The 20,415-nt window shown below is 41.8% G+C and overlaps 1 protein-coding gene across 1 annotated transcript in view; it reads right to left on the bottom strand.

The window, feature by feature from the left end:
• Positions 1-20,415, bottom strand: part of sema5a (sema domain, seven thrombospondin repeats (type 1 and type 1-like), transmembrane domain (TM) and short cytoplasmic domain, (semaphorin) 5A) — a 193,603-nt gene that overhangs the window by 102,758 nt on the left and 70,430 nt on the right. Inside the window, exons 6-9 of the mRNA XM_071206974.1 lie at positions 18,334-18,513; positions 8,923-9,136; positions 4,697-4,982; positions 1,452-1,587 (exon numbers count right to left, since the gene is read on the bottom strand). Coding sequence (XP_071063075.1) covers positions 1,452-1,587; positions 4,697-4,982; positions 8,923-9,136; positions 18,334-18,513 — 816 coding nt within the window. The remainder of the gene's footprint in view (positions 1-1,451; positions 1,588-4,696; positions 4,983-8,922; positions 9,137-18,333; positions 18,514-20,415) is intronic.

Here is a 20,415-nt window from a genome sequence, read left to right as displayed (position 1 = left end):
AAGGTAGGGGGATTTCAGACACGTAGACATGATCGCCTTTAAGTCATAGATCCGTGCTTTTTCTTGTCACAGCTAGCATCCCCTTTCTCCTGCATGTCGTTACAGATAATGTGTGTGTGACTTCTCCATAGCGTTTTCCGCGGGCTGCTGGGTTGACAGAAACATGACAGAGGGCCCGTGATGGGGAACGTGTGGAAGTGAGGCGTGTGTCACAGATTGGCAGCGGGACCTCAGAGGGAATTCAATCCCTCGCGGAGAGCGGCGCGGATTAGCTCCCTCGCTATCTGCTAAGAGCGCTAACACCGAGAGACACTCGGGCTAATAAGACATTCCCTCTGTGTCTCTGAATGAAAGGACCTGGCACTGCTCTCAGCTTTAAGACTGAGGGCATGAAACATAATCATAAAGTGCTACTTGTGCGAAACATGGACAGTTTATTAGAAAGGGGACCGGAGTTCCGATAACGAGGCTATGAAACACCGCAAAGGTGCCACGGTAAAAAAGGACGGGATTTATAACGAGCGGTGGTAAATGTGTTCGGAGAGGGCGGTGATTGAAGGAGAGGAAGAGGCCGGATGGATACACACACACTTAAGGCATGCGTCCAGCGCTCAATCGGTGCCATTCCAACTGGAGATGGTGGAGACGTCTCCCGGTCACTTTTTTCAAATAGTCCCAATTTTGCCTCCATTATTTTTCGAAGCAGACTTGTTAACACTTTAAAAGATAGCTAGCACTAAGAACTGCTAACTAACACTTTAAAAGAAAGGTTTTTTTGCATGATAAGGAAAAATAACATGAAGTTACATATATAGGATAAAAGCTTAAAAGAAAACATCCACCCACAAATCATGCATGCACCGATCAATAACATTTCTTGGCATAGTTTCTTTTGTTCTTAACTTTGTAATGATCTGCTCTGACCTCAAACTCATCCGCCCCTTACATTGCCTAAACGAGTATATGTGGAAGAACATTTAAAAATCTCCTCGTATGTCCGCACAACTTTTCAAACCACACCATTTGTTTTTGTCTTATCTTTAGGAGCTGCGCCATCCAGAAAAGCATGCATAAAAAAGTATTAAAGATAAAAAATAGTTATATCTATATCTTAGTGTGTTGAGTTTCGATCCCCTCAAGCATGAACAAAAGATCATTAAGAATCTGAACTTCAGAAACGTATTGTTGTGCAGGTTTAGCAGGCGCTGTGCAATCCTTTTGTAAAATGGACCCTCTTCGTACGATACGATACGATAATACTTGAATGGTCGGATCGAGTCTGAACTTGCATCACAGCAGCTCCACGTGTGATATCAGCAGACAGATATCAAGACACAATACATGGAAAACAAACAGACATTTAACATAACAGCACTGCAAGCTGCTCCAAGAGCCTTCAGCGTGCATCTGATCTGGATTCAGTGTGTCAGTGTTTCCGTGTGTTTCGTTACCTGGAAGTCGGGGTTGGGGTTGGGGTACGGCAGCCACGCTGAGCGGGAGTTCTCCTGGTACTTGAAGGGCCCGTTGAAAACCTGCGATATGGCGCTGAGATTGAAGGCGCACACCGCAGACGCAGCAATGCTGTTTCTGAATACAGGAGAACAAAAAGAGACCGTGAGAGGAGGATGGATGAAGGGGGGAAGCGTTGGATGAAAATCATTTAGGAAAGGACACCAGTAGTAAATAACTCTCAGATTGTGTTGTAAATCTGACCTCTGTGTGTTCGCTTTATTCCTACCCGATAATACCTATCAAACGGCGGACCGACAGACGTAAGTGATCGTAATTATTGGATGATAAATCTAGCCGCAGGACACAATTAAGCTGCCGGGCCGTCTGATTAACTGTAGGTCTCAGGCCTGAAATACAGCTGTTTAAGAAGTCGGTTTCAACAAGTCCTCCGTCCGAAGAGAAAGTAGAAAACGAGAGTATTAACTCTCAACTTCAACTGGGCGCGCTGAATTATAATCCACTGCGGCTGTTCATTCAACTCTGAGCCCGCAGGGGGAATGTTTCCAATACCCTTCAAAGGACTTTTTGGGAAGGCAACGACCATAAAGAATAGATTACTCAGCTTTTAATAATAGTGTAGGAATGAGAAAGTAAAAAAAAAGCGTGTTTGTGACAATAGAAATATTGCATTTCATCCATGGGTGCATCCCATCTCTTTCCCGCAATGTGCACGACACGGTGTCAACATCAATACGTGATGATGTGTTTCTTTCGTGGGATTTAAATGTCACGTTTCGATTTCTGTGGGTGGATTTTTTTCTACTGGAAATTCAAATTTAGAAGCACTTATAAACATCGCTGTCATATATCACTCAACTGCATATGCTCAGCGCGAGCGGGCTACAAAGGTCACATGTCTAGTTAATGCAGTCCAAGTGCGTTGTGTTTACTCAGCTGACAACGTGGCGCCGACAACACGGTGAATTATACATGAAGCTATTCTGCGGGTGCATGAAAATCAACAAAGACGTTTTCATCTGATCCCTCTCTGATCTCCTTTTGCTTCCTTCAGACAAAGAGACTGGGGTCTTATTAGGAAAATAACTTTTAAAACTTGAATCTGAAGACTCGATAATTGACTTCGTCTAATTATTTACAAAGGCTGGAATCTGTTCAAAGAGGTGTGTGTGCAAATAACAGAACTTTGAAGATGGAGATGTTAGAGGATTCAACAAACGACTACATTTACCATCAACGCTGATTACAAACACGTAGATTTGAAGAAAATAAAGAAAGGGGAAACCCGCGGAAAATTTGAAAAGTGCAAGTCATCGTCGCGTCATCTTATTTATGTTCCCTACAGCTAGAAAGAGTGTTTTATTGATTTTTCAAATGATTAAGAACCTTAAACATATAGAAAGAAAGGTTTTAACATGTATATATTTTTTGTGTAGACATATGATATAGGCATGCTGCATACATTGTTAAACATGTGGTGAATCGTCACACATTTTGTCAGTGGACTCCAACAGTGGAGTGTGTGTGGTCGTTGTTTTTCTTTGCTTTGCATTTGTTGGGTAAATATATAAAATCTTCAATACACTAAATGTCTCCTAAAGCGCCTGTCACACTGTCCCCAAATGGACACCCGATGGACACACGATAAAGGAAATGTTCAAATTCGGCTGTGATCGTAACAACATCGGGCCGTTCGTGAGTGCATCGAAGCCATCGTCTGACCGCCGGTGGAGTTTCTCAGGCTCCGGCAGCAACTTGGCGAGCGGCGGCAAAATCTTTGGGACGCCAAAAAATTGCAGAAGGACCTTGAGGAGGTTCATTTTCGTGTTGAATGTGTGTGTCTCGTAAGGCACCCGTGAGGTTCCATCGGGGCGAAAAATGCCCAAATTTGAACATTTCCTTTATTCTTTCACACACAGTGACGTCACGAGCTACCCACAATGCAACACACGCCATATATATATATATAAATACGCCATTTTCCTGGAGGTGCAAATATAAACAGCTAGCTAACGTAGCCAGGCAGAGCGCACTAGGTTTCTTTTCTGAATTAACGACCGAAGAAATCGCTGCATGTCTTCGGATTACATCTCTGGACTCGAGGGGTGTGCTCGAGGTCGTCACCAGCGTGAACTAGAGCTGTGTGGGGTGTCGGATCGCCCTTACAGACTGCCTGCAGAGGTATGGAAAAACGACAGTGGCCTTCGTCGATTTTGGCTGCATCTACGTCTAATTTCTGGAAACACCCGGTGAATACCCCACATGTCACAATAATATTATCATGCCATTGCATATATGTGGTGTTTTAGAGTTGACTAGATATTGATTAAGGCGATAGACTATGATATTCAGTACAGGAAGCTTAGCAACACCTAGACGGTGTACGGCTGCTTGCACCTCGCGTACAACGGCGGATACCGGAAGTACGGTGTCGCCCTCGGCCCGATACCCGTATGTGTGTGTGAAAGAATCGTGTGTCCATCTGGTTGTTTTTGAACAAAATCATGTAAACATATTATGTAAATAACCCAATTTGTGTTCAGTGAAACTGAAAAGGATATTACATTGTTTGTGTTACTTTCGTTGCAGTTGTATGTCTTAAATGTAATTTAGGTTAACTTCCTGTTTTTATTTTGAAGGCGAGTTGACAGGAAGTTGTTGTTGCTATGGAAACAACATGACGGAGAAAACTTAATATCTTCGACATATAAAGACGGAGAAAGTAAAGAAGAAAGTCTGAAAATATCAGTACAGTATCATAGTACTTTAACATAATTGTTTTTGTTACTTTCGTTGCAGTCTTAAATGTAATAGAAAATTAAATGTTGTGGCTTCGGGGCCATCTTCACAATTCCATATGCGCGTGTCCATCTGGTTTCAATTTCGGGACAGTGGGACAGGGGCTTTCACAAGTTTCATTTACTCTGAAATGCATTTTATTTATACTATCCCTTTGCTCTTTGCATATATCTGGCTTTTTAATATCATTACTATTTGAAAAAACAATTATTAATATATAGAGCTGTATACATATAAATATAATGAAGTTTTGGGATCATTAAGCAGATTAGTTTCAGGGTATATTCTGGACATGTAAGTAAAGAGTTATGAATGCTACCTGTTTATTGTCGAGCGCCCATCGTGGCTTTCCAGTCACAACGCACGTATCCTCGTCCTGTCTAACGATTGCACTTTGAATTGAACCGATTGAGCTTTTGCAACTCACACGTTGGTGGTGAAGATGCCGTACAGCAGCTCGAGCTCCGGCAGGTAAAAGGTTCCCTGCAGCTCGTTGTAGTTGAAGGGGATCTCTCCGGGTCGAGAGCAGTTCAGTCGAGCCTTCATGAAGGTCGTCCACGTGTCCTCCAGCAGGAAGCGTCCGCCAATATCGTTCTTACAAACTCTTCCTGCGCGGGAAAACACCGTCCGGCCGCAGTCGTGCTCCACCGCGTTCTCCCGGAAGAAGAAGTACGTGAAGTTGCCGATATCGTAGGAGGACACGAAGTTGGGTTCTGCGGTGGGAGAAAACATCAAATCAAAGTTTAAATTTAAGATTATAATTGGTTTTAACAAAGTCACACACATATTACAATATAACTAAATATATTGTATTAGTTAACAAGGTTCCTTCTTGAATCGGGCTTACATTTGAGACTCTAAATAATAATTAAAATGCCTTTCTTTGTTTCACTTAGGGACCATCAATATTTTATAGCTTGGATTACACAGATCCAATGTCATGTTTAAAGCTTCCGTGCTCTAATTATGCTTAAAAAGCTAAAATAAATATATCTTACGTGGCATTATAACATTTAACAACCCGTTTAATAACTACCTGTTCATCTAAACATGATCTTTGATGTGGATTTGACTCGTTTTATATCGGTGTTTTAGGTTACTGTTAAAAAGATAAATACAATTACAGGAACATTATGAAAAGACACGACAGAGTGTAATATACAAACAAATACATTAAAAATACAACAATAACATAAAACACCATACAATGTAGGACTCATGAGGACAAACATAGGGAGTAATACAACGAGATAGAAAAACTAAAAACTGAGGAGAGGTCACGAACTATGAAGAGTAGAGAAAGGAAGAAGAAACATTATTTAATGCTCAGAGCGTGTGTGTGTGTGTGTGTGTGTGTGTGTGTGTGTGTGTGTGTGTGTGTGTGTGTGTGTGTGTGTGTGTGTGTGTGTGTGTGTGTGTGTGTGTGTGTGGTGTGTGTTTGTGTGTAGAGAGAGAGTGGGTGTTCGTGTGTGTGTGTGTGTGTGTGTGTGTGTGTGTTGTGTGTGTGTGTGTGTGTTTGTGTGTGTGTGTGTGTGTGTGTGTGTTGTGTGTGTGTGTGTGTGTGTGTGTGTGTGTGTGTGTGTGTGTGTGTGTCTGGTCGAATGTACTTATTGTAAGTCGCTTTGGATAAAAGCGTCAGCTAAATGCAATGTAATGTAAAGAGAGAGAGAGAGTGGGTGTTTGTGTGTGTTTGTGTGTGTGTGTGTGTGTGTGTGTGTGTGTGTGTGTGTGTGTGTGTGTGTGGTGTGTGAGAGAGAGAGAGAGAGCGAGAGAGAGTGGGTGTTCGTGTGTTGTGTGTGTGTGTGTGTGTGTGTGTGTGTGTTGTGGTGTGTTTGTGTTGTGGTGTGTTTGTGTGTGTTTGTGTGTGTGTGAGAGAGAGAGAGAGAGAGCGTGGGGTGCGTGTGGGTGTGTGTGTGTGTGTGTGTGTGTGTGTGGTGTGTGTGTGTGTGTGTGTGGTGTGTGTGTTTGTGTGTGTGTGTGGTGTGTGTGTGTGTGTGTGTGTGTGTGTGTGTGTGTGTGTGTGTGTGTGTGTGTGTGTGTGAGAGGCCCCCACACCACAGGCCATGTTATTAATGGCATGGTGCCGTAATAAGAACACTCATTGCTCACTCCCCAATCCCAAAGGTTAGGGTGAGAATAGCTCTGAAACACGCCAGCTCCACCGCATCGTCTCCATCTTTATGTGTGACATTATTGGATGTAAACCGCACACTTTATTCTCTCTGACAGTGATTTAATTCTCCATTAAATGAAAGTGTCCCCCCCCCCCCTCCTCATTTCCCCTCTGCACCTTCGGAGGGCAGTGCGTGTGGGAGACAGAAGGGAGAAAAATCAATTCGCCATACAATTAGTTATTAAACCTTTTCCCAGAAGGTTGCCGCGATGCGATGCATGTGGAGGCTTCTAATTTAGTTTTTCAATTTAGCTTAAATGTGAATCAGATAAAAGTCACCTGCTGACAACACGCCGATTGAACCGCCGGACACCCTGAAGTTCTCCAGTCTGAACTTTCCAGCGAGAGGAGACGTCGATTTCTGACGAAGTCACAATCCTCAAAGAAAAAGCCGGGGTAAATGTAAAGATTTGCTCGTTGCTTAGAAACGTTAGAAGTAGTTTGAACGGGTAAGATGCTACAGAAGAAAGTGTAGGGAGAGGGTCTTCTCTTACTCCCGTGTTAGACACACATCTGCCATGATTAAATATTGAGCTGTGAATCACCAGAAGCTGCAGCGCTCAAGTTCAAGAGCTGTGAAGGGTGACGTACAAATCTACTTCATGGTATTTAATAATTACATTATCATGAATCCTATATATGGTGGAAGCCTGTGTTATCTTATGAACATGTGTACTCTGTTGTAGGACATTATAATTAATACACCGTAATGGAAATGCATTATTTTATTCTCAGCGGTGCACGAGAGCGACTATAAGTATATACACTTTTACTTTCGGAACATTTTGAGTGACAGACTGGAGTTTGAGTTCTTCTTCCACTGCTGTCTGAATTGTTAGGTGTGTATCTAATCCAATCCACTTTATTTATATAGCACAGTTTAAAAACAGAGGGTTTGCCAAAGTGCTTCACAATGAACATAACATTATAATAAAATATAATATTACACGAAAAGATAAAAGCACACATAAGAATAAATAAAAGGCACATAAAGGCTGTGGACAGACAGTGAAAGCATACACATAGGTATGACCGTATGACACAGCTCAGACTGACTGGTAAGCGAGGGAAAAGAGGTGGGTCTTTAGGCGGGACTTAAGAGCTTCAAGAGTGGGCGACAATTTTACATATGGGGGGGGGGCATCTACCGATGAGAACGCTCGGTCTCCCCGGGTCTTTTCTTTGTTTTTGGGACTACCAGCCGATCAGCCGACCTCAAAGCCCTTGAGGGGGTGTACACCTGTAAGAGGACGGAGATGTCCCCACCCTCTGGAACTCCCTCCCCCAACACATCAGAGACTGCACTGACCCCCACACACCTCTTCAGACTGGCTTTTAATCTGTGAATTATGCTGTGTTGCTGTTCTAATAACTTTTAAATGTTATTTTATCTTGTTCTAATAACTTTTAAATTCTATTTTATCATGTTTTATCACCACTGTAAAGCGTCTTTGAGCACCTGGAAAAGCGCTTTGAAATGCAATGTATTATTATTATTATGTACTCCGGGGCCAGCCCATTAAGAGATTTAAAAACAAACAAATCTTAAAATGGACAGGAAGCCAGAACTGGTGTGATGTGGTCATGCTTGCGGGTTCCTGTAAGCAGCCGCGGTGTGTGTTAATTGTGACTTTAAAGTATTTAAGATTATTTAAAGCACACAAAGCAAATCTGATGAAGCAACATGCAAATCACAAAGTTTGCTTTATGGTGTTTTCTACGTGTGCTGGTATCGATGTATTCTTCAAAACACATCGTTGTTGTAGTTAAGTGTCTAGTAGTGTTTGCGCTGCTATTTTGATGTATTTTGGTTTACTGTGGGCGACCCTGCACCCAGGAGAGAAGCACATATTCATGTCATATAACATATCTATTATATATATATTTATATATCTGGCCTCCTTGTAAGATGTCAGTTTTGCTGTACGTTTTTGACACACATAAAAAGACATCTCTCTTGTATCAGAACGCCGGCGAACTCGAGGATACTGATGAGAAATGCTCAGTTCACTTCTTTTTAATGTCCTTCGGTATAAAGCAGTTCTATCGTGGTGCTGCTACGAGGAGAGAAGCACTGCTGCACGGGGTGTCTCTCTCTGGGGCGACTGTGGCTGTGAGGGAGTGCGGTCGTCTTTCAACCAGAAGGTTGTGGGTTCGATCCCAGCCCGTGCAGCCAACATGTCGATGTATCCTTGGGCGAGATACTTAACCCTGAGTTGCTCCCGATGGCCGACGGCGTGTGAATGTGTGTGAATGTTAGTACCTCCTAGAGCAGGGGTGTCAAACTCAATTTCATCAGGGCCAAATCAGCATTATGGTTGCACTCAAAGAGCCGGTTTTAACTTTAAGTCTATATAAAAATACATATATAAATATTTAATATATAAAATAATGTATTGTATTACATTATTATCTCTGCATTGGATTATTATCGGATAGGGTAATAACTTCAGATGCTTACACATTGGACAGTCCCTTACCATTGAGCCACTTGGAGTTGTACTGGGCGGTGCGGAGAGGAGGAAGACCCCCCAGGCTGCGGTAGATGGCAGGGTCTCGCCCGGAGAAGTCCATGGCGGTGGCGGCGTAGAGTTCGCCGCTGGAGGTGATGAGCGCGGTGGAGTTGTGCAGCGGGTTGTACGGACACCGAGCCATCCCGCTGATCTGATCGTGGATCTCCGTCAAATTTGTCAGCTGCAACACAGAGAAAAAGAGGGTGAGGAGAGAGGGAGGGCAGTTTAGGGGGAAATCCTGAATGTACTCCTCAAATATCAGAGTACACGTGATAGCAAAGGCATCCCAACTGTAGCTGAGAACATGACAGGATGTGTGATTACCTAGAAGTAATGTACTGTCAAGACAGGACTGTCTTCTGAGTGGTTAAACATTTCTAATGGTGTACCACAAGGTTCTGTTTTAGGACCACTTTTATTCTCCATATATATTAACAGCGTAGGTGAACATGTGGATGAAGCTACTTTACATTTTTATGCGGATGATACTGTGATGTATTGTGCAGGTCCCACCATTAAGGAGGCTGTTGTTAAATTACAAGCTGTTTTTAACACTATTCAGACTCAGCTCTCTGAATTAAAGCTTCTTTTAAATGTGGATCAAACCAAGGTAATGCTCTTTTCAAAAGCTAAAAAGACACCAGAGCCTGTTTTAGATATTGTAACTACGCAAGGAACAAGACTTGAAGTTGTTGCCTGTTACAAATACCTTGGTATCTGGCTTGATGATTGTCTCTCTTTTAAACTTCATGTCACTAATCTGCTTAAAAAGCTGAGGGTGAGGCTAGGTTTCTTCTACAGGAACAAGTCCTGCTTCTCGCTTGAGGCCAGGAAAAGGCTCTGTGACCTTTGACCTGTGCTGGACTATGGTGATCTGGTCTATATGAATGCACCTGCCCATTACCTGGAAAAGTTAGATGCTGCGTATCACAGCGCTCTGAGACGTGTTACTAACTGTAAAGCACTTACTCATCACTGTACCCTGTATACCAAGGCAGGTCTGCCTTCACTAACTGTACGGAGGCTCAGTCATTGGTACACTTTCATTTACAAAGCCATGTTGGGTAAACTACATTTTTATATCTGCTCTCTGATCTCTCGGCGAATTGAAAGTACGTACTGCCTGAGATCTCATGATGTTGTTTTATTAAATGTGCCAAGTGCTAGGACTGTCTCAGGGAAGAAAGCTTTCAGATGTGCAGCTCCACTAACTTGGAACAGTCTGCAAACCTGTTTAAAACTGAGCACTTTGGTTCCCCTGCATCACTCTGAAACTCGGCTGGGTGCCATGCTGTCTGATGCTCATGGTACCTGTCACTGTGAATAGAGTCTGTAAACTGTACATAATGTTGTGTGTCGTCCTTATTGTTGTTCTGTTGTTTTTATGTTACATGTGTAACTAATGTCCTGCAGGTCACCCTTGAAAAAGAGATCTCAAGGGGCTTCACCTGGTTCAATAAAGGCTACAAACAAGAAGAGCATCAGGACGGTTTGAGGCAGATGATAGCTATATGATTAACATGATGATTCAGCCTCTATGGAGAGAGACATCAAGCATGCTCATTTCTGACGTGGAGCTAATCTGAAGTAAACATTGAATACTGCTTTCTAGTCCTCCATCTTGTGACTGTGTGACTCCCTCTCTTGGATATCAGCATGTGAAGGACACTGCTCAGGAACTAGCTGATGCTCTGTATGTGAGGACTCCTTCCCTTCTGGAGAGGATCACAGAAACATGGATCCTGAGGCTGAAGCTCAAGCCGGGGACCAGGGATTATTAAAAGTCAGATTTTTTCCGATCTTTGAGAAAAAGTCAAGATTTTTTAGATGTTTGAGAGAGTCAGAATTTTGAGGAAAATACTAACAAATTCTCTTTTTTTTTTTTTTGACTACTTCCATTCTTGAGAGGATAATCAATACATGGCTAATCTGAAGTAAACATTGAATACTGCTTCCTATTCCTCCATCTTGTGACTGTGTAACTCCCTCTCTTGATATCAGCATGTGAAGGACACTGCTCAGGAACTAGCTGATGCTCTGTATGTGATGACTCCTTCCCTTCTGGAGAGGATCACAGATACATGGATCCTGAGGTTGAAGCTTTAACCAGGGAGATTTTCTTCTAACAAGGGGAAACTCACACATGCAGTAATGATCATTTTGGTGTTTCGTTTCTTTCCGTTAACTGTCAAGTGGGAACTAAGTATTTTATTTTTCTAAGTTGTTGTGTTTCTCTTATTTTCCTACGGCACTGTTATGATTGGCTGTGAATAAGAACATATGAAGGACAGAGAAAGGGCAGGTAATATAAGATTATTTTCTTCTCCCTGCTGCTTTTCGGGTACGGTTCTGTAAGTAATTGTTATACATTAAGTTGTGCACACCGTGAACGGAACAAATACAAATGGAATTATGTGATATTCGCGTTGAATGTTTACCCGAGTTTAACCCCAGGAAATCAACAGATAGACAGGAAGGAGGAACAACAGAAGCTGACAGGTATAGCCAAAACACAACATGGAGAAAATGAGTTTCCCCTTGAGCGAAGAAACACAAACAAAGATGCATTTCTCCTCATTGTAAAAACACCTGCATATAAATATAGCACCGCGTTTCAAAGGGCAACATCAAAATGCAAACCGGAGAGGTCTGGTAATGTTTTGTTTGTTTCTGCCAATATGCAAATGAGCAAAAAACACCCAATCTCATTATGTTTTGTTTTGAGAAACACACACTGCGATACGAGCAAACCTTCAGGAGCACAGAACGTAATCAGAGGACGCATTTTGAATCATTAGCAACACGAAGACACACAGAGACGCAGCCTGACAGCAAAGCAATAACTACAACTGGATTATTAAATGGAGTTCGAGTGGCTGTTGTCTCTGCCGGACATCCAGCTGTGTGTCTGCTTATAACATTATTAAACCACATATTGAGAAGCAGCTCGGGGTCAAAAGAAGGCTTGATGCGAGACGCAGTCGTCCCTCGGATTCTGCCTTTGATATTCTGCCAAAGAAACTCCCTGCTTTTAAAAATACTTCACAGCACGACCCGGCTTACTGCACTTTTCCCTCGATTAAAAAAAAGGACAGGTCATAGCTCGGTGACTCCGAAGACCCACAAACGAAGCAATGCATTTCTCAAATCCAAGATGTAATTACTATATTTGATGGTGCGAAAGTAAACAAAGTACGGAGGATTAGCTCATCGTCTGCGCTTCCATACGAGCTTCAATTCTGACGGAAAGCAAAAAAAATGATTGCACCAAAATGATAATTAAAGTGATTTAATTTGCAATGAGTTTTCTGTCAAATCCATCAAAGCTCCACAGAGGACTCCCCGTGACAGCACAGATCCCTCCTCCACACATTTTGAATAATCTGTAGACTTCCTCTCAGGGGGCGAGACTCGTCTTCGGTCAATGTCCTGGAGACGGTCGACTTGGCTCAAAGGTCCTGTTAACCCCCGACCGAGAGCTCAACAGAGCAGCCCTGTGTCTCCACCGGGCCGAGATGAAAGCCCTGTATTCACGGGGCTCATTCTGCGGTTTGGGTCAATTGGGAGTATTTGGATAGCCGGGAGGAGGAGATGGACGGACTGCAGTGCATCCGTTGCATTTTGAGGAAGAGGAGCGAAAGTCTTCTCTGGTGCAGCTGTGCGGGTGAAGTGACGTTGAATGGCTCTGATAGAGACTTTTAGAAAGAGACAGCGCTCACAGTAGGGTGCTGTGTCTGATGCTACTTAAGGCTGCATTTTAAATTCAAATAAAGACAGGAAATCTAGCCATAAGCTTTATTCAAGAGACAGGATTTTCATTGATATTCCAGGGTTGCCAACTTTGGGCACCTGGCTGGACTGAGATTTTGGTATCATGGGTTTGATTACACATGAGCACGCAATGACTGCTATCGTGTCAGTAGCGGACCTTAGCATATATATAAGATATATACAATATACGAATACACAATATTGGAAGTCCCCGGAGTTGGGGAAGGCTTCAGTAGAAGCTGCTGGGAGTCCCAGCAGCTTCTACTGAAGCCTTCCGAGTAAACGGCCAGAACGCCGACACCTCCTCATCTCCTCCGCTCCCATGTTTTATCTTGTGTTGCCATAAGTTAGTCTCTCTGCGTTTCTGCGCGGGGCTAATGCTAATGCTAATAATGCTAATGCTAATAATGCTAATGCGAGGATAATAAAATGGCGGTTCACAAAAGTTGTTGGGAGTTTGACGGGGCGTGGTTTGCAACCCGCCCAGCCAATCAGACTCAAAGTCATTACAGGAGTAAGGTTACTTTCTCATTTACAGAAATTATAGAAAAGTTGTACGAAAAATGTAAAAGATTATTGTATGATATTAATATCAAGCTATGTGTGCATTGTACCACTTCATACAACAACAATCAATATATAGAAAGAATGCAATGATTACAATGACAGCTACAAAATGGCATCTATGACTAAGAGTTTAAAATGGAGGAATATTACTGTGATCTTTTATTTAAAGACATCCTTCTGCAGTATTCTCAATATCCTCATCGTCACCATCAGTGGCAGCTCGGCTAAAAGTCAGATGGATTAACATGTGTTTAATGTATAACCTCGGAGGACTTATTCAACTTAAATGAGTGTTCTGCGGCTCCTCTGTTCATCCATCACCAACCATCGTAAATCTGTCTGAGCGTTAGTCCTGAGCCCCGATCAGTGTTTCACATTAACGGACATTCAGCGGCTGATGAAATACTGCGATAATAATGTTATGGCATTTCCACTATATGTATTTTCACAGCAGTAAACAGCCATTATGCGCCTGTGACCTTTGGGCGTAGTGCTGGTGGACCAAAACAAAGTCAAGGTGGTAAACTGCGGCTGCCTCCAGATCCCACCGATGGAACTGTTTAATAAGGTAAGCAATAATCTGACATTTTACATGTTGCTCCACACTTACCGTCAGTAGGCACTTGTTATTACCAAGAGAAACGTGGGTTTGAGCTCAAAACACTGTTAACCCTTAGATGCCCGAGTGGCTACTCTCGTCCATAAGTGGGTCAAAAAGGACCCGTATTAGAATAATGTGTGTTTTCATGCCATTTTGGTAAAGAGAAATCACTTGTATAATATTTAGTATTATAGTTTGGTTCACACTAGAAATATTTTATATTACATTTTTCACTATTTATAATTTCAGATTTTTTTTTTACATTTTGAAAAAAAACGTTTTGAACATATCGATGCAAAGATCTCCGGTATTCTGAGACCCTCACGGTATCCCAGTCCCTTTTCAAAACTCATCTCCTCTTGTCTACTCAAAGCCCCCCCCCCCATCAATCCATGCCGGTTGATCAAGTTTGATAGTCCTACACCCCCCACCCTAACCTTCCCTTATATTGTAAAGCGACTGTGAGTCCTTGAAAAGCCCAATACAAATATAATGTATTATTATTATTATACTGACAGGTATCAGATAGTGCTGTGTAAAATAATCTCCCTGAGAGGTGCCACTTGTGATGTCGTCTGTGGTCTACAGTGAATGTAGTCCTGACAGCAACAGGTGATAAGAATCAAAGGTTCCCGTAGGATCCCATAGGAAATGCATGCGGGTCATTTTTGACCCACTTATGGAAGCTTGGGGTAGAAATACAAAAACTACAATTTCAAATTTGAATGGCATGATATCCAAAACATGTTTTTTGAGGAATCGCTGGAATATGAAATGATCAAAAAATGTAATTACAAAGATACTTCAAGGAAACCACTTCACCGCCTCAACAAAGACCCACTTATGCATCTAAGGGTTAAACAGGGAGCAGCAGGTTACAAAGTGCATAAAGAAACGTGTGTGGCCTTCACTGACTTACTTATCTTTGCTTTTTAAAGACTGTTTTTAAATGCCATTTTCTTAACGTCTTTCATTTTTGTAAAGCACTTTGATTTGCCCTGTGTTGAAAGGTGCTGTATAAATAAACTTGCCTTGCTGGAACATAAACTGCTTTTACTGTTGTTATAAGATAACGATAAGATAACATGTACTTCATGAATCCCCAATTGAGAATAGTTTTTGTTGCAGCAGAGTACTGAGTATTGCACATAGTTAGAAATAGAGTAGAAAATCAACAATTATAGAATATAACATCTCAAAATAGAAGCTAAAAGAGTGAAAACATCAAAGCTGACCGTGAAGATAAAATATATTGATTATATGAACTCTATTGAAAAGCTAAATTACAGCTAACACAATATCAATTGGATATTATTTACATTAGTGTGCAAGAATGGAAAATTCAATTTAAATAAAAGTGTGAAGGGTTATTGCACAGTACACTGTTTTACATGTATTGCACCACCGGTATTAACGCTACTTAATATGCATTGTTTTTGTGTTTTTATTGCATTACATGTTTCTTACTGCACTATATTTTTAAATGTATATTATATATATATTTTACTAGCATGCAACTTATGCTCATTTCTTTGTGTGTGCACTGGGACCCTGATGCAATGCTTTTATTGCACTGTAGATGTATGACAATAAAATGTCTCTTATCCTATATCTTAAAACACGGGATTTAGAGGACTTAGTGGACACATAAAAGAGATTTGAATACAAAAGATGAAAGGCAATGACTTCATGTAAAGAAACATTTATTTTACTGCTGGATATATCAAGTCTATTATTGCATTATTGTGCTATATGTATTGTCTTGTATCTTGCTGCATTTTTTGTTAATGATGTCCTTTTGCACCGAGGCCAGGAACACAACGTTATGACTCTCTATCAGTGGCGAGCCGTGACTTTTATAGCTCGGCCCTCTGACCCCCCCTGAGCCATCATGAACGAGCTTATGCTAATCATAAATCTATCGATCATAAATCTATCGATTAGATTTATGACTCGAAAATAATAAAAGTAGGGTAGACATGTGGATATTATCCGGCTGAACAAAACGTGCATTTATCTAACAGGTTCGTTTTCCACAGACCTTATTTCCAGCTATTTTCCAAAACCCTCTGGAGAAATCCTGTTGCCTTCTGTCGAGGGAATCCGAGCGCAGCTTACTTCCGGGTTTTAGGACGCGTCACTGCACCACTTGCACATACCTCACAGCGGGCGGAACTTGTCATAAAGTCCGCGAAAATAAAGCCCGCCCATTTAGAGGGAAGATATGATTGGTCAATTGTACTGTCATTTGACATTACTCTCTCGTTGAGTTACTCTAGCGCAGGGGTGCCCAACCAGTCGATCGCGATCGACCGATCGATCGCAGCGAGATTCCCAGTCGATCGCGAGATGGGTCTAAAAATAGAACAACAATATTCTGTTTTATCGTTAATGTCCTATAACATAATCTTCCCTGCCAGAATAATGCACTTGAACGCACCAAAGCTTTGTGATTGGCCGGCGTGACCCCATGTGTGGGGGCGTGGCTGGTGGACAGTGGGCACTATTTCGCTGACGTTCTCCGTGTCAACAGGAGTGACAGTCTGCACACAAATAAGACCGCAATTATGGCAGAAGCAAAAAAGCCCAAAATATATAATTTTCACTCCGAGTGGGAGGATGATCATTTTTGTATCTATTCCAATTCAAAGTCCATCTGTCTCGTCTGCACTGCGAGCGTGGCTTTATCGAAGAAGGGTAATTTAGGAGCGGCATTTCAAAACAGTGCTCAAACGCTACGAGACGGAATTCCCTCTGCCCTACGCTCCAAAAGGGGAGGGGCCTGAGAGGACTGCTAAATGCACAGCAGTCCATTTTCACCAGGCCCAACAACAAGAGCAAGGCTGCTACCAGAGCATCTTATCGTGTCAGTCACGTTCTTGCGAAACACATGAAGTCTTTCAAAGACGGCAAAGTTGTGAAAGAAGCTTTCTTGGAGGCTGCCGACGCGCTTTTTGGGGCACAGTAAAAATAACAGAAGCATTTCAACAGGTTTTTGATATAATAAAGACTCAAGTTAGATACCATTATTAATCAGCTGTAAGTTTGAATTTGTTTGAACTTATTCATTATAATTATTGTACAAAATGGTATAAGAATGCAAACTTAAATTGATTATAGTCTATTATCAATTCAGGTTAAGAAACTAGTGTTGCTGGCATCCTATTTTAAAAGGCATTTATTTTTATACTCGACTAAAATGCAACAAAAAAAGGGTTTGATTCTATTAATTTTTTATTGCACTTTGGCAGCAGATTCCCGTGTAGCTTCAGATCTGAGTTGTCTTATTAGTAAGCCTCATTTATACTTTTGTAGCAACACTTTTTTATATAATGGCAAAGAAAGGGTTCAGAGTCTTTTCTTTTTCTCCTGTGTCATATGTGGCAGCACTGTTCAATGTTTCTTAAACATTACCCACTGTAGTGACGTGTGAATAAACTCCAACTCTGTATCAACAACACTGTTGTGTAACTTCAGTTAAATACTTGTATGTGTGTAGATTAGAAAGAGGTAAAATAAAGGATCTGCAGTATTTTATGGAGTATTAAAGGTCAGTTTTATACAAGTAGTGTGTATTTACCTGGTAGTAGGCTGTCAGTAATGGCTACGCCTCTCTATTTGGACTGGTAGATCTCGGCAGACTGGCAACTTTAAAAGTAGCTCTCGGTTCAAAAAAGGTTGGGCACCCCTGCTCTAGCGGGCCCTCTGTGAATGTAGAGAGGGACCAACAAGCTCTCCCGTCTTCACATAACTCGCAGAGACGGCATTTAACCCTTCACACACATCAACAGAAACTGAACAGGCAGATTCGAAGGATTTATTTCTTTGGAAATGTTATTTTAAATACAATTAAATCATGTTATTTTGGTAAAACTAAAAATGTAACAACAAAAAAATATTAAAAAAAAAACGTTTTTTTTTTATGTTTTCAATTTTTTTTTTTTTAATAATAATACATGAGACTTATTATAGCGCTTTTCATGAAACTCAAAGACGCTTTGACAGATAATTAAGAGGAGAAAAAAAGACAAGAGAAAACAAGATAGAGATAAACAGAACAGAAAATAGGGGGAGGGGGGTGGTCAGTGGTTGAATGCAGTGTTGAACAGGTGGGTTTTGAGTGATGTTTGGAGTCGGGCGGTGGTGGCGAAGTCGATAGGGACTTGGCTTGGCAACTGAAAGGTCACCAGTTCAAGTCCCCGGCAAGACCAAGTGCTACCGAGGTGTCCCTGAGCAAGGCACCGTTCCCTACACTGCTCCCCGGGCGCCGTTCAAATTGGCAGCACACTGCTCCCAACACTAGGATGGGTCAAATGCAGAGAAACTATTTCCCCACGGGGATTAATAAAGTATATCAAATATCATGTTTTGAATGCTGTGAGGGAGGAAGAATCTCTGATGGATTGGGGTAGTGAGCTCCAGAGGGGGGGTGCAGCAACGGAGAAGGCTCTGCCACCCAAGGACTTGAGGTTGGTCCGGGTGGGGAGGGACAGGAGGTTGGCGGTAGCAGAGCGGAGGGAGCGAGTGGGAGTGTGTCTGTGGAGGAGGTCAGTCAGGTAGGATGGGGCCAGGTGATGGAGGGCTTTGTACGTCATCAGGAGGATCTTGTACTGAATGCTCTGGGGGATGGGGAGCCAGTGGAGCTTGATGAGGACGGGTGTAATGTGTTCACGGATTTTTTAAATATCTTAGGCTCTCACAGAGGCCTAGAGGGCCCTGACGGCTCGCCACTGCTCTCCATAGATGTATGGCAAATAAGTCTCTTTTAACTATTAATCCTAGAAAATGTGATGAAGAGGACTGTGTAGAAAGATTAAAGAGAGAAGAAGAGTGAACACATCCCATTAGACCAACATGTAGAAGAAGAATGATTTGATAATAACTTCAATCACGCAGGAAGAAGGGCGCAGATGGGACAAGGATAATTAGTCGTAGGTCATCGGCATATTATCGGGAGTAATGAGCTTAAGGCAATATTTTGATTAGGATGTTGAACAAGTTTGAGGAAACACGACTTCTGGATGCTTAATAACGTTCATCTCATAATGAGCCTGCATGCCTGAGTGCATGGTGTGACACGACGAGCACGGCTCCGTCACATCCCGATGAAGTGTGCTGAGCAACCTTGGCCTTTCCTGCTGACGTTGTCACTTTGATCAATAACAATTCATATGTGTGAACAGGCTCACCCGGCATGACATATCCCCGAGCTGAAGGATAATGACTGATTAAGGAGCTTAATATTTCACATGTTATTTATACACTTAAGACACAAAGCATCTCTGACTGTTTAAGGTACCGAAAAGCAACTATGCAATATATTACAAAACGTTTTTAACACCGTAATGTGTCAACAACAGTGAATAATACCAATATACTAATAGTAATAATCTAATATTGCCACACATATAATAAGATATGACATATGGATGACATTATCATGCAGAATAATTCACTTTTTATACTTTAGTTACAATTTCTTGACAACACTTCCTGCACTTTTCAGAATGCAGGACTTTTACTTGAAATTAAGTATTTTGACATAAATGTACTTTTATTTAAAGGGGACCTATCGTGCAAAATGCACTTTCTGATGTGTTGTATACATCACCATGTGTCCCCGGTGCGTCGGGGAACTCACGCAGCGTCAGGAAATAAAACCCTCTCTCTTTCCCTCCGTACCCAAATCTCTAAAAACGGGGAACAACGGAGCTGATCCAGATGTGCGCCCGATATGACGTAATATCTGAAATGTGGACCCACGGCCCAATCAGAAACGTTGCTATCAGAAACAATGCCCGACTGTTTTGGACGTAATATGGTCGGTGCTTACATTAGCATCGCTAACACTCAGAGCTAACCTGTGCTGGAGAGCATGTGTGTGAAGAAGCAGGAAGGAACTCACCTTGTGGTGTAACCGGCAAGAGAGAAAGCCTTTGAGCTCCAGACTGTTTCAGATCCTTGATAATCCATGATATGGCGTTTCATCACGGCAGCATTTAGTTTAGACGGTAGCTGCCGGGTCCCGCATAAGCTCCGCCCCCTCCTCTTTTATCAATTTATTAAAGCTTTATACCCGAATCAGCACTTTTGAAACAGGAAGTGAAATAGAGGGATATGAGGCATGGCTAGAATGGGTGATCTGTTTGGTATTTTGAGCAAAACACTTCATAGACATGTTTTTTATATATTTGTATATATCTGAAACCTATGCTATTGCCTAAAAATAGCATGATAGGTGACCTTTAAGTAAAGCATCTTAATACTTCTCCTAGCTACATCGTAATCCAGCAATTTAATATTATTCTGGAATGGACCGTTAAGCATTTAGAGTACTTTCACTTTTGATACTTTCAGTATACATTGATGCTGGTACGCGTGTACTTCTACATCATTTTGAACGCATACCTTTGAATATTGCAACCTTTACTTCTTCCAAACCTGCCTATGTGTACCTTTTGTCTGTATTAATCCTGCTGTGTGACAAATAAAGGATTTCTGATTTCTAAGCACTGACACAC

Source organism: Pseudochaenichthys georgianus, chromosome 20 (assembly GCF_902827115.2).
Source record: "Pseudochaenichthys georgianus chromosome 20, fPseGeo1.2, whole genome shotgun sequence".
NCBI classification, from domain to species: domain Eukaryota; kingdom Metazoa; phylum Chordata; class Actinopteri; order Perciformes; family Channichthyidae; genus Pseudochaenichthys; species Pseudochaenichthys georgianus.
The sequence above is the reverse complement of the archived record's forward strand: the minus strand, read 5'-3'. Positions and strand labels throughout refer to the sequence as shown.